Source organism: Pseudochaenichthys georgianus, chromosome 10 (assembly GCF_902827115.2).
Source record: "Pseudochaenichthys georgianus chromosome 10, fPseGeo1.2, whole genome shotgun sequence".
NCBI classification, from domain to species: Eukaryota; Metazoa; Chordata; class Actinopteri; order Perciformes; family Channichthyidae; genus Pseudochaenichthys; species Pseudochaenichthys georgianus.
The window spans coordinates 25,702,024-25,717,624 of NC_047512.1; the positions used below are offsets into that span (position 1 = coordinate 25,702,024).

At 44.3% G+C, this 15,601-nt stretch overlaps 1 protein-coding gene across 2 annotated transcripts in view; it reads left to right on the plus strand.

The window, feature by feature from the left end:
- The window catches only part of LOC117453591 (glutamate receptor 3), a 103,064-nt gene that overhangs the window by 64,530 nt on the left and 22,933 nt on the right, over positions 1-15,601 (plus strand). For both annotated transcript variants that reach the window (XM_034092454.2, XM_034092453.2), the window contains exons 5-8: positions 11,036-11,089; positions 11,992-12,153; positions 12,822-12,989; positions 13,420-13,524. In XM_034092454.2, the coding sequence (XP_033948345.1) occupies positions 11,036-11,089; positions 11,992-12,153; positions 12,822-12,989; positions 13,420-13,524 (489 nt within the window). The remainder of the gene's footprint in view (positions 1-11,035; positions 11,090-11,991; positions 12,154-12,821; positions 12,990-13,419; positions 13,525-15,601) is intronic.

Genomic DNA, 15,601 nt, shown 5'->3' on the forward strand with positions numbered 1-15,601 from the left:
GCCTTAGTTTTGGTTTAAAATTACACAACATCATGTATGTGTTGCTTTCTTTGGGCTTGTTTTCAGACCTGGTTGCTTATTTCTCTCAAATCTGGCAACAGAGTGGGCGCAGTGTCTAATAGTAGCAGTAAGCTAACGAGAGGCTACGTTCAGCTGGTGACTCGGGAGTCGGGACAGAGAAAATGTCAGGAGTTTGGAAGTATTCTAAAATTGAAAGCGAAGGCAGCCAGAAGCAATGTTTGCAAGGCAGAGGTTCCGCGTGGTGGAAAGAACAGAGCTACGTTCAACACGACCAATCTAATACGCCACCTGAGAAACAAACACCAACAACAACACGACGAGTACACAGCGGCCACTCAGGTAACGGCACTGAAACAACCAACACTTTCAGAGACTTTTAAAAGGAAAGAGAAACTGCCCCAGAACAGTGAAAAGGCCAACACAATAACAGCCAAGATAGCTGAATTCATCGCGTTGGATGACCAGCCGTTATCTGATACCTTTTTTTTCTCTTAATGCATTGCATAAAGATCGGATCGTGAAAAATCGGTATCGGCAGATTGTCAAAATCAAATGATCGGAATCGGATCGGGAGCAAAAAAAGGTGATCGGGACATCCCTAACGAAGATGTTACAGATGTGATTCAGATAAACATATGGCCAATTCCACACAATGCCCTGCTACAAACAAAATATGAAAATCCTGTGGAAAAACTGGGCATTTTGCCAAAGTGTGTCGTTCAGAACAAAAACGTGAAGTGAGGGAGGTCGTTATTCCAGAACTGACTGTTTTATTGCTGAATAATACTGCTCCAAAAGAGAAGAAAATAATGTGCACTGTAGATTTGGGACTTTCTCCTGCTAACCAGTCATTTGAGATGATAGAAGATACTGGTTCTTCAGTGTCACTGCTGCCTGCTCATGTGTACGAGACCTACTTCAGTCACATACCACTGAAACCTACAAAGGTTCCTCTAGTCACATACTCAAGACAGAGAATCCCAGTACTAGGGAAACTGCATTTACGTGCATTCCATGACGGAAATACTGCCTCAGCTACCCTTTTCATTGTAAAGTCAGGTTCAATACCGCTGGGCCTGGACCTGTTTGAGGCACTGGAAATGGTCATCATGAGAAACAGAGTGGTACTGACGTCAGAGCAGACAGTCAGAGAGATAACAACCCCACCTGCAACTCCTACTACACCGACACCTACTTCATCTGCACCTGTTAATAGAGCTTTACCTATGGGCTGTGTTAGGAACGTTGTACACAAAGTAAAAGTGAAAGATGATGTGAAGCCTGTGCAGCAGAAATTGAGAAGGCTTCCGTTCTCAGTCAGAGATGCTGTTTCTGCAGAGTTAAAGCGCCTTCTTCATGCTGACATCATTGAAAAAATAGATGCCTCTCCCTGGATATCACCCATCGTTGTGATTCAACGAAAGAACTCATCTAAAATAAGGATGTGTACAGACCTCAGGGAGCCTAACAAGGCCGTCATAATGGATTGCTACCCCATTCCACACATGGAGGAGCTCTTCTCAGAACTCAGAGGAGCTACCATATTCTCAACCCTCGACCTGGCTAATGCATACTACCAGCTTCCACTGCATGAGGACAGCGGAGATCTGACTGCTTTCATTACTCACGAGGGACTCTTCAGGTACAAGCGAGTTTGCTATGGGCTAGCATCAGCACCCTCAGCATTTCAGAAGATGATGTCCATGGTGCTGAAAGATTTACCTGGAGTGCAGGCATATCTGGATGATATCATCGTTTACTCCTCATGCCGTGCTGAGCATGAAACCCGCCTGAAAGCAGTACTGTACCGACTGCAGGAAGCTGGACTAAGTCTCAACTTCTACCAAATTCTACCAGGACAAACTAACGTATCTAGGACACAGCATAAGCAAGGAAGGTCTGCTGCCAAACGATGACCACATTGCAGCTATTCGGGATGCTCCATCACCCAGTGATCCAGTGACTCTTAGGTCTTTTCTTGGCCTAACATCGTGGTACTCCAAGTTCATACAGAACTATGCAACTGTGGTGGAACCAATGAGAGATGTGCTACGCAGAGCTACATTCACATGGACTGATGAGGCACAGAGTAGTTTTCAGCAGGTTGAACTACTCATCACAGACAGTTCATCCCTTGCTCTTTTTGACCCGTCACTGCCCACCATAGTGTCTACAGATGCCTCAGACAATGGCATAGGTTGGGTGCTGACACAGATACATCCTGACAACACTGAAAGAACAGTGGCATTTGCTTCCCGCTCTCTTAGTGCTGCAGAGAGAAAGTACTCTGTGGTAGTAAAAGAAGCTTTGGCCTGTGTATGGGCTGCAGAGCGTTGGAGAACCTACTTGTGGGGAACAAAGTTCACCCTAAGGACTGATCACCAAGCTTTGACCACACTCTTGGCTACAAAAGGCATGGGAAGAGCTGGAATGAGAGTAGCACGCTGGTCTGCCAGGCTACTCTGCTTCAACTATGATATTGTCTACAGACCCGGTGCTCAGAACCATGCAGCAGATTGCCTTTCCCGCCTGCCACTGCCACACGGACAGGACTGCACCTCAGACACGGAACCAGAGACTGTTGCTGCTGTCTCTGCCCTGCTGACTGCTGTTCCCTCGTCTGACTTCACAGATGCCTGCACTTCCTGTCCAGAGTTACGTCAGCTACGCAACTACATGGCAGACGGGTGGCCAGCTTCATCCAAAGGCCTGCCTGCTAACATGTTGCCGTACTACCAGGTGAGAAATGAACTTTCTGTACATGAACAACTCATTCTGAGAGGGAGTCACAGGTTAGTTGTTCCAGTAAAGCTACACTCACACATGGTGTCCTTAGCACACGAGCGCCACCAAGGCATTGTACGCACAAAACAGAGACTCAGAGACTTGTATTGGTGGCCTAAAATGGATGCACTGGTACAGTCGGTTATCGCCGCCTGTGTGTCCTGCCAGATGAATGATAAGACAGCTAAAACTAACCCTGCACCTATGACACCAGTCCCTCTGCCTCAGGGGCCATGGCAAAAGCTTGCACTCGACATCGTGGGCCCATTTGAGACTGGCCCGGTGGACTGTAAGTTTGCTATTACTATGACTGACTACTATTCAAAATGGCCAGAAGTGTGTTTTGCCCCAAGATGCACTACTGCAACAGTGATCACCTTCATGAGATCAGTGTTCTGCCAAAAAGGGAACCCCGTCTCTGTGGTGACAGATAACGGTCCACAATTCACATCCTCAGAACTCATCTTTTTCCTAGAAGAAAGAGACACCCAACACATCGGGAATACAATCTACCATCCAGAAGGAGATGGAGCTGTGGAGAGGCTAAATAGAGTGCTGAAGGAAAGCATTCTCACTGCACAGAGAGAGAACGCTCCGTGGAAAGCTCACGTTGCTGAGTTTCTTCAGATCTACAGAGCTACACCTCACGCCACTACAGGGACATCTCCTTTCCAGCTCATGTATGGAAGAAAAATGCGAACCAAACTCTCAATCCTACCACAGCTTACTGATACTCAGGATCAGGAACTGAGAGACAGAGTGGAAAAGAAACAGTGGCACATGAAAACATACACCGACGCCAAAAGAAATGCCAAGATTCCCAAAATACATCCGGGAAGCCTGGTGCGTGTGAGAAACCCGCTGCATGTCAAAAAGGGAAAGCCAAAGTTCAGTGAGCCTCTGAAAGTGACCCAGCAGAAAGGACCTCACAGTTACACGCTTGATAATGGAAAAACCTGGGATGCTTCACCTGTCGGTGCTTCCAGAAACATTCACTCCTCCATCAGAAGAAGTCTGCTGAGCCAGCTACAGTGCATGGTGCTCAGAGCAGGAACCAACGAATCAGAAAGCAGCCTGCTTGGATTAAGGACTATGTCACTTAAACTGTGGTTGAATTAATGTTTGAAAATGTTCTGCATATTGTGATATGTGAAGTTGTTGTTGTTATTATTATTACAGATGGTTACTACAGAAGTGTCTGTTTAAAATGCTAATGTTATGTGTACTGTTCAAGTGGAGAAGTAACTATTTTAAGAAGGGGGGAAATGTTGTGTTCTGATATACTCCTGCCAATAGGGGGCGCCGTGTAACCAGAGTAACCTACAATGTGGAGAGAATAAGTGTATGCCCGGGAGTTGATGCTGTGGTGGAAAAAAGAAGCATGAACAACAGTCAAGAGCTTAGTACCTGTATCCTCTGTCCCTTGCTTCATTAATGTATGTTTACTAATACACAACAAGTGCTACGCTACCTTATATAATGTTAGCTTAGATATCTAATATCTATGACTGATTGTCAGAAGTGACTTACTGTAGCAGCAGTTTTTATTGTTACCATGGTCATAAGTAATTCCAAATGAAAGTTGTCTGTCTAATATAATGTCTATAATCAATTATTTATAGCACTTGTGTACCATTTTCAGTGTATTGTTCATCACCTCCCAATGGATGTAGCACTGATCCCCCTAGAACTTGTTGGCCAATGATTAACTCCTGGTCAATAAGGCCTTTAATGCTGATTATCTTCACAGTCATCGAAGTACACGATTAATGGTATACTCAATCTTAATTGAATAAATGATTCATTTTAGTCAAAGGAAAAATTAGAACATATAAAAAAAGAACCAAAGAAAAGTGCTATTCCAATGTGATGGATTTCTTTATTTTATATTATTGAAGATTAGTATGTTTGAGTCATGGAGCATAGGTGGGACAGAACAATCTTTATAACCCATCTCCTCCGGCTTTACAATTGTGAACGTTGTTGATTTCGTGGTCTGTTTATTTCTTTTAGGTAGAATCTAAAAGCAATTGCATGATTATTTGCTTATAAGCCTCAGTGAATGGTATGATATTTAAAAACCCTGGGGAACCAATCATTTTCAGTCCGCTCTTCCTGTATCTCGGCAAACTCCACAGTGGAAAGGTCGAACTGTCTGGCGTTTATTGGAAATATGTAGTTGTAGTTTTACGTTTAGGTCTCTGTCTGGCGGGGAGCGAGTCACTGCGACTCTGTATGAGGGTGAAATCAAGGTCACACTAGTTGTCTGTCCCCATCAGGCTTTAAAGAAAATTCTAGTCTAAGAAATACTGTCTTTCCTTTAGCAGAAGAACAAAAGGTGGTGCAGCCAGTTGGTGGATCGATGTGTAAGAGGCTACACTGTTTGAAATAGGAGAGGGGAATGGCATTATTGAAGGGATAGGAAAGTAAACACATTTCTTCTCGTCAGTGTCACTGGGAAACAGAATAATTGGTTTGTGGCCTTGTGTTTGTATGTATGGGCTCTAAAGGCAATAAACAGCAACAGAAATCAATTCAAATCAAATGGCTAGCAAAAAATAGAGGGTGATGAAAGCAGTTTTTTAAAGATAGTGCCAAATACCCCGGTCTGTGTTTATGCCAATGTCAATTCTAAACTGAAGATGATCAGCAAAACCATAAAAGCATTGTTAATGAGAAATGTAATGTTTTTACACATGTTGATGATTAGCCTAGCTTAACATAAATACAGAAGGCAAGGGGGGAAACCACTAATGTACCATTTCCTCTAAAGCGCATTCATTTACAAATTGCAACTCCTTTTTTTAATCCATCTACAAACACTGTTCTTTTGTGGATTCTTTTTCTTTTCTTTAAGCTGTTCCCCCTGTCTTTATGCTTAATTTAGCTAATCAGGTTGTGACTCCAGCTACAGATTGGCATCATTGCTCCTTTTTAACAATCACAATCTGGCAGTCCGACTTCTTTGCACATTTAAATTATGTAATTTAAATAGAAATCAATATTGTGAGTCTTAAAATCTGGAAATAACAAGTCAGTTGTTTAACGTGTATGTTGTTAGAGGCAGGGGCGGACTGGGAGAAAAAAGTGGCCCGGGGATTAATTGACAGATAGGCCCACTTAATGCGCGGCATGTATCGGCCCGCCGGCGACGAAAGTATGTTACTTAACAAAAAACCCTATGCATTTAATGTTATTTTGGACCATTATTCATATAGTAATCACATTACCTGAGCCCTTGCGTTGCCTAGAGCAAAAATAGCATCCCTCTCCTCGGTCATCATCCTTTTGGACCTGTCTGCTGCATTCGACACGGTGAACCATCAGATCCTCCTTCGCACTCTCCAAGAACTTGGAGTTTCAGGCTCTGCACTTTCCCTCCTCACCTCATACCTCAAAGACCGTACCTACAGGGTAACTTGGAGAGGGTCCGAGTCCGACCCTTGTCAATTAACTACAGGGGTCCCTCAGGGCTCTGTTCTTGGTCCCCTCCTCTTCTCCCTGTACACAAACTCACTTGGATCTGTCATTAGCCCGCATGGTTTTTCATACCACTGCTACGCTGACGACACCCAATTAATTCTGCCCTTTCCCCGCTCAGAGACCCAGGTCGTCGCACGCATCTCTGCTTGTTTAGCCGACATCTCTCAGTGGATGTTCGCTCATCACCTCAAGCTCAACCTTGACAAGACTGAACTGCTTTTCCTTCCGGGAAAAGATTGTCCCACTCTTGACCTGACTGTCAACATCGGCACCTCTGTTGTTTCCCCAACTCAGACTGCAAGGAATCTGGGTGTGATCCTGGATAACAACCTGTCCTTCACTGCAAACATCGCTGCTACAACCCGCTGCTGCAGTTACACGCTTTACAACATCAGGAAGATACGTCCCCAGCTGACCCAGAAAGCCACGCAGGTTCTGGTCCAGGCTTTCGTCACCTCACGCCTAGACTACTGCAACTCCCTCCTGGCTGGTCTACCTGCATGTGCCATCCGACCTCTGCAGCTCATCCAGAATGCAGCGGCTCGTCTGGTCTTCAACCTTCCAACATTTTCCCACACCACTCCGCTCCTCCGCTCCCTTCACTGGCTTCCGGTAACTGCTAGAATACTCTTCAAGACACTGGTACTTGCGTACCATGCTGCGAATGGATCTGGCCCTTCCTACATCCAGGACATGGTTAAACTGTACACCCCAGCACGTGCACTCCGCTCTGCATCAGCCAAACGACTCGCTGCACCCTCGCTGCGAGGGGGACCCAAGTTCCCATCAGCAAAAACACGTGGGTTTGCTATCCTGGCTCCAAAATGGTGGAATGAGCTCCCATTGACATCAGGACAGCAGAAAGCTTACACACCTTCCGGCGCAGACTGAAAACTCATCTCTTTCGACTCCACCTTGAGCGATAGAATTACTAACAAAGAACTGCTAACAGAGCACTTATATACTAATAAAGGACTGGCTTATCTAAAGCCAGTTGAGTAGCACTTGAAATGCTTGGCTCTATGAAACCTGATGTACTTATATGATTCTGTTTTCTTCAAGGTTGTGTCTTCCTGGTCGAATGTACTTATTGTAAGTCGCTTTGGATAAAAGCGTCAGCTAAATGCAATGTAATAATAATAGTTACAGCATATATTTATTCATTTTAATGTTAACAGATCATTGATGCAATAACATTTGGACCCAATTTTCCTGACTTGACGCATGCAATAAAACATGGGCGTAGGAAGCATCCTCAATGTGGGTGAGACAATTTAACAGGAGGTGTGGGCAGGTGGTGGACCTCACCTCCTCCAGGGGGGTCCGGGGGCAAGCTCCCTTGGGAAGATTTTTTTTTAAATGTTGAAGTTAAATGCATCAATCTGGTGCACTTTGAGAGGAAAATTAGGGACTAAATCTATGGATACATCTCTCAACACCCATATGAAACAGAACTGTAAACAAATTTACTTTTTCTTTCAACATGTATTTGAACAGCAAGTGGAGGCAAAAGTGACTGCACCCAAAACAATAAACCTAGTAACAGAATGTGGGCAACACGTTCTTCTCCACAGCCGCGCGACCTCTGAGTCAGACGTCACTTCCCCCTTTTCTATCCTACGGGTACAGCCACTCCCCCTGAACCCTGTTTCCCTGCCAACCCCCCCCCCCCCCTCCCCTATGCAAGCCCCTCCTTCTTAACCCAGGGCTCGCTACAATACTGTATACACAAACTATACAAAAACGCCTTTACGCTTTGGAGCTTGTTTATCCATCTGTAAGCAACTGCCAGCTAGGTCTCTCAGTCACTCACTCCTGATCGTTCACTGTGCACACTGTGCACTGTTCCGGCCACACCCCTCCAGGGAGTGGCCGGAACACTTACAAATGTGGGCCGGTAGGATGTAGGCAAAAAAAAAAAAAAATGTAATTTCAATTTTTTATTATTATTTTTGTATTTAAATGTTGGCCCTCCGGCCCACGCACAGCACCGGCCCACCGGGAAAACTCCCGGTATTCCCAATGGCCAGTCCGCCCCTGGTTAGAGGCCTGAAATAGTTGTAAAAGAAGCCTAAGAGAATTTCACGTTTTGATCTCCAACATAAAATATGTCAGTAAATGTCCGAAGCTTCTTTGTGTCATTAAAATGGCGGTTGTTAAGTGACTAAAGGAGACTACAAAACGTCATCACAGCAAAACAAGCCCGCCTTTAGCTTAGCGGTGGTGATGTGCGGCCATGCAGCCATGTTGTGGTTTGTTTAAAGCCTGGTGTTAGCTTTTGACTTCTGGCGATTTAATTAATGCTTCAAAATTCACAAAGTGGTGTTATTAGGTGGAGATTATCCTACTTAAGAAACGTGTTCAGTATCATGAATGTTTGTTTATTTTCTGCAATTTACCGAAATCCAATGGTAAAATGCAATTTCTTTATGTCGAGGGACCCTTTTGTAAAGCTAACTTCCGGGCGGCCTAAATAAATGAGTCATCACTGCAACACTCTAAAACCAGCTTTGAAGAGCAGCCGTATTTTTCCTTTTTTGTCCCCTTAAGCCATAATACTACCTTTTTTTCTGTTTGTATGCAGAATAAACAATATCCACACTAGACACAATATCTTACTAAGTGATGTTTAGTTGTTGGTCATTGTATTTTTAAACTATAAACAGAACCACATGAAGCTCTTCCCCTGTGTTTATAGTCTTTATGCATGATATACATCCGATTAGCCTACTCTGAGAAAATGAGTTTCCCAAAACCATGCCTTCTTAGGTCTGTAACTTAACAGTATTTTGCACTGCCGCTCAATTGTATACACCAGTGAGCTAAGAAAATATCTACTTCTGTCTTATCTGAGCAAATATTGTTTTCCATAATGGTGTGTTATTGCTCAAATAGTTTTGGATTAACATGGAAATACAAGAGAATCTTTTCTTATCAACATCATTAAAAGGCAGTTATCACCATCTGCAGTACCGGAGGGATTTGGGGCAATCAGCGGAGTACACAACAAGTTACAATGAGATCTCTCCGTCTCAACTGGAGTCGGGTCTTGCGGTCTGACTAATTAAAGGGCTGAGGGGAGAGGTTGGCGGAGGTTGTGTGTCATCAGTGTCTCGCTGTGCTTGCTCCATTCCAAGGTTGCTGCTTGTAGCCATTGCCAGGCTGACTGTGAGCTGCAGGCGGGAGGTGAGGCCTTTCTCTGCCCAGTTCCAACGCAGGTGTGAGGAGACTTACCTCCAGGGTCAAGGTTAGCACCGGGTGAAGCAGTGTGAAGCTTTGGGGTTTGTCCAAGAAAATGCAGCAGAGCTAAAAGTCTTGAAAGCTCGACTTTGGGATAATTACATCCATCTAGCTGCGCTATCAGAGGCATTCTGCAGAGATTTGTTTTATGGAGCTGTCTGTCATTTTCTCATTAGACTCAGATTGATGGATTCTAAACGCCAACACCTGCTATTTCTGCATTATAAGCAGCTCATTTCCTCTCTGTTTCTATTTCTCTTTCTTGGTGTGTTCCTCTCTGTCTGACACCCCACAGCGTTGGAGGTTTAAAACCATAATAATGGTGAAGCTGTCATAGAAAGCTGACCCACTCAAGCAGCTTTATAGCATGGCGAAAGGCTTTGAGTACAAACTCCCTCGTGCGCTGAAAACTACACATTTCCCTTTTTCAAGATCAACCTTCAGATTTCCGAGAAAGAGGTGCTCAATCACAGCGAGGATTATTGTTTGGCGCTACTGTATACTAGTGCACCCAGTTCAGTTCAAGTTCACAATGGATCAATTAAAAGCTGTAATTCTAACTGGTGAAACTGGAAACGTCCTTTAAAGATCTGTGTTTTGCCTCGGATGTAAAGACACACGTTTGCTTTTCATCACTCTCCCCTACTCAGCGGGAGAGTCGTAAATGATCCAGGGTAACAAATATCCAACATTCCCAGCCTAACACGCACACACACACAAACAGATGATAAACTGACAGTTTGTTTTTGTGACCGAGCCAGAACATGTGCAAACATGCTGATTTTGCTGTAAACTTGTGTCACTCTGTTTGTAGAACGCAGATGAAAACCGAGACATGGTTGACAGGTTTCTGCATGGCAGCCACTCAGAAGTCCATCCACGGCAGACGGCAAACTCATAAATAACAGACCTCCCGCAGCCCAGTCAAAAACCTTGTCCAGCATGTAATGAGAAAAAAGACAATTTAGGGACTCACTATTTGATTTATCTGTAGGCCGAGAACAAAAGGAAGAAGAAAATCTGGAATAAAAAGCAGCATATGGTCTAAAGTGATGGAATGGCTTAGAACACCACTTACTATTTTCAGTCTGGCTGCGTGGGTTGAAACATGCTGTTATGCTCCGAAGGTGTGATGTTTTCAAAGCAGAGCGAGATCTACATCTCACTGTCTCCCCGCAAATTCCTTTGAAATGTTTTTTTTTCCCTATTTCTACCTTCTGTCCAACATTTGCTGGGGACTCATGTCTCTGCACCCTGAATCACATCAAAGTAAGCAGAATAGTGAAGGGTTTTCCACGTTGTTCCTGTTCCTCTCTCATTATCATCTCCTCCTTACGAACATTTCTTGTTATAATGCAGATGCCGGCTTTTCTTTGTTTCACCTACAGTTGGCATCCTGCATGCTCAAAGGCATTTACAGAGATTGTTGTAGCCACTTATACAAGTCGTGGCTCTTAGCTCTCTTCTTATGGGTGGTTTACTGTATCCATGTTTTTCTCCCCCATAGGTTGTGACCCTGGGGAAGAACAGCCGTGGTTACCACTACATTCTGGCCAATCTTGTGAGTAATAACCGAGCCGCTCCCCTGGGAGGAAGTGGAACCTGCTTTTGCTGCGTGTGATGCGACTAAGTCTCAGCCATGAGCACTAATGTGCCTGCACAATAAGTGGATTATAGGCTTTTGTATGAAATCAGGAAAAAACAGGCGTGTATATATTGTGCTTCTTTCTTTCTACTGTATATATTTGTCTTATTATATTTATTACTCATGTTTAATCAATCACAATCTAGCATCAGACTCCATATTTACCATAACTGAATATGCCCATATGTTGTTATAGTTTAATGTCTACAAATAAACAGCATTTAACCTTTTTTGCCATTCTTGGAGGGCAGCCATCTTTTGCTCCCACTAAATGTTCATTTAGCCTTGACATTAGCATGAGAGGTTTTTTTTTTTTAGAGGGGGCCGGCCCCGTTTCTCACTGGCTGATCCCCTGCTGCTTTTTCACCGACTTTAGAAGTTGTGATTATGCAGGCAAATGCATGTCTCCATGACCCAATGCCACTCTTGAAGACGACTATTTGACCATAAAAATAAGTAGCTCCATGTTATAGCTCTGGGTTCAAGTAGGACATTTATAGTCAGCTGGAGCAGTGGAGGATTTAGAAAATGCTTCAGAAAATGTTATTTTTTTGGTTTCCTTAAATAAAACTAGGCCAGGTTTAGTCCAATGTTACTGTTTTGTCTTTCATGAACAGACACAAACAGAATGTCTAACGGTAGGTTGTTTTTCAGCACATGAACTCAGGTTGCAGCAGAAAAACATTTACCTCGATGTAATGGTAAACACATGTCGCTCTTTTATAGCTGCTAACATGTTGTGGTGCTTTCCCCCAGCTTTTATTATATAAAAAAAACATGTGACATGAATCCCCTCCTCTCCTTTTGTCTCAACTCAGGGATTTACTAATGTGAGCTTGGACAAAGTCTTCGCTGGTGGAGCCAACATTTCTGGGTTTCAGATCGTCAACCCTGAGAACCCGATAGTGCAGCAGTTTATGCAGCGCTGGGAGCGGCTAGATGAAAGAGAATTCCCAGAAGCCCGAAGCACTCCTCTGAAGGTACTTTGCTTGCAAGGCCTTTCATTTCGCATGCAGAATACACCGATCAGCCCTTCTGAAGTGCTCTCCATCGGTTCCTCTCATCCTCAGTTTGCCTTTGTCATTCTGCCTTTCCTCCCACCCCTTGCTTCCTCCTCTTTGCTTCCCTTCAAGCAATCAATATATCGATAGGCGGTGCGAGGCAAGGTTATACTGCAGTTTCAATTTACATCTAATTAAACAATGATCAAGGAAGAAATGGATTTTGAATGGCATTTAATTAGATTTGGTCATGGTGCTGTGGTCAACAAGCAAGTGGCTCAACCCTCAGTGGTGAAAAGGTCAGGCGAAGTTTGAGGGGAAGTGCGTGGGAGACAAAATCACACACAAGTGCTCTGTTCACTTCTCAACTCTCCACTAAAGTTTTGAAAGAGGTGCTGACCGTCAGACGAGTCTTGGCTTCTCTAATGAAATCTGTCTAATGAAGCTATTTTATCATAAGCAAGGCGTCAGAGCTTGACCTGACCTGGGGGAACTGAAATCAACACATGGACTGCACCAACTTCCACTGGGTCTCAATTGACTTATAATCCAGACCTTGAAGGTTATATAAAAACTACAAAAACGGTAATCTTATCTCATCGTCTGCCTCTCACCATGTGCACTGCTCTCTTTTTTACTTTGTTCAGTACACTTCAGCTCTGACCCATGATGCAATCCTGGTGATAGCAGAGGCCTTCAGGTACCTGCGGCGCCAACGTGTGGACGTGTCTCGCCGGGGCAGCGCTGGAGACTGCCTAGCCAATCCTGCCGTACCTTGGAGCCAAGGCATCGACATCGAGAGAGCTCTCAAAACGGTAGGGGGTGGCGGGAGAAGAAAAACAGAAAGGAAAGAGAGGAAGAGTGGCATGCTGATAACTAAAGAAGAGGCTAGAAGAAGTGAAGCAGAGATAGGGAGCGAGAGTGTGATAAAGATGGAAAGTGACAGAGAGAAGGGAAGAGCGCTGAGCTGTTCTCCTCCCTCCGCCTGCAGATATCTCTGCACAGAGCTCACTCAAATCCAGGCTCTCATTACCATAAAACTACATCTTTTATTAAAGCGTATCCAGTTCATCATTTGATTAACAGACTGCGCACACTCTAGTAGCTCCATGGACACAGGCATCTTAATACCAGCTATATATGCAAAGTGATGGCTATTACACATTCCCCTGTGAATGTCTGTGTGTCTGTCTGTGTGTGTGTGTCTTTCTGTGTGTCTGTGTGTGTGTCTGTCCCTCGTGGTAGGTTCAAGTGAATGGTATGACTGGGAAGATCCAGTTTGACAACTACGGCCGCAGGACCAACTTCACCATAGACGTTTATGAGATGAAAACAGGTGGGCCGAGGAAGGTAAGTTGAAACAGAGACCTCTATCAACTCCATTCCATCCACTGTCCTTTTAGCATACACAGTGGACAGCTTGCTCACGTCAAGGTTTATCATCTCCGGGCGCCGTTCATAATGGCAGCCCACTGCTCCTAACACTAGGATGGGCCAAATGCAGAGAAACCGTTTCGTTACATAGTACCTGTACTACGTAATGACAATAAGTTGAATCTTCTTCTTCTTCATCATCATTACTTCGACATTTTTGGAATTTGGCCATCATGTAATTTGAAATGTTCCGGTAGATAACAAGAACTAAACTCAATGAATGTTGGACAGGGATGCTAAAACGTTGCCCTAAACCAGGGGTGTCAAACTCAATTTCATCACGGGCCACATTAACATTATGGTTGCACTCAAAGGGCCGGTTGTAACTATATAAATATACATATATAATGTATGATATTACATAATTGCCTCTGAATTGGATTATTGTCAGATAGGATAATACACACGTCTGAAAAGCAGAATTCCAGGGCAAATAATTGCAAGTCTCTTCAGTGCGCATGTCACAAAACAAAATGCATTGTGGGACATGTAGTTTAAGGGCAACCTGCTTCTGTAAAGTGGCATGTAACCGTATAATAAACATATTATATTCGTTGCAAGCTCTTGCAGGGCCACATAAAATGAAGTCGCGGGCCAGATTTGGCCCCCGGGCCTTGAGTTTGACACCCCTGCCCTAAACTATTCTGAGGGAACTGATTGTGTGAAACTAGAACAATTGAAACGCGCCAATACCTCAGTTTATTATACTGAGGGCTCTTGCAGTCATGTGGGAGCAGCAGGGCTTACAGGACAGTGCAGAGTAACGCTAATGGCCTTTCTCTACCTCTGTAAGGTGGCAGCACTGATGAGGCAGCGCAAGACACACAAATCACACACAGCCTGCGATCGCATGGCTCAAACTGCCCTATCAAAGGAGTGATTTAAGACTATTTCCCTGCCATGTGATAGCGTAGATATGATTTTTGGTCCTCTCCTGACAGTAATTACCATTCAGATAACCAATTACTATAAAGGGGATCCAAGAATCCCTTCTGGCTCCTCTTCAAAATGGTAATTCCCAGCGGTACGTTCGCATTATAACCGGAACCATATGATGACCCCTGGTTTTATTTCCTAACCTAGAGTTCCAAGCGACATCTGGGAATTTCTCGTTAGCTGGATAAGTGTTGGCTCAGTCTGATATGACGTGTGATTACGCTGCTTGCCTCCTAGGCCTCTTAAGCCCACACTTCAGTTAGCATCGCACAGCCTGCCAAACATGGAGGAAGAAGAGAGAGAGAGGGTGGGAGATAAGAGGTCAGGGGGAGAGAGTGAGGAAGATGAGACAAGTGGGGCAGCAGTTTGTCAGGACCTCGAGCCCTAGTCACCCCTTTGACAGTTTAAGGATGAAGGTTCTTAGCTGTGGCTGTCAGCAGTGATGTATGGCCTGATATCTGTCCCAGCTGCTCAGACTGAGATCAGGACTTAGCCTCCGGAGCAGAACTCCGTGACACGGCTTCACAACAGCCTCGTCCCCCGAGCATAACTTCTCAAATATCGCTGTCGGACTAGAGTGGCGGAATAAACATTTAAAAGCTTTCTCTGCTCTGGCAAGTGCACTAACTAAAGCCATAGCTGTAATCACCATTTGTAAAGCTGAAGTTTTAGCGCCTCCACTTGGTGTTTAAAAACTCTGCACTGTTGTACACCTGTCTGGCCCAAACATTTAAAAGATCTGAGGGGAAAAAAATGTGGACCAGATGTGACGGGGGAGAACTTTGCCAGCAACAGTTAGACTATTGGCAGCAACATATGCAACACGTTTCATCGTGAGCCAGAGCAGCCATTATTTCAGATGGGCAAACAAACACTTGACATTGGTTTGACTTAAGCATCTGTACAGCAGCATACAGAGAAACTACAGAGGCAGGACTGTGCAAAAGAGACTGTGCAGCCACTGGAATATTGTGCTTAATTATTAAACGTGTATGCAGTTCACAGGCCTTAATATCAATTATTTACCATAAAACCTGCGAAACTGAAGGTGGGGGGG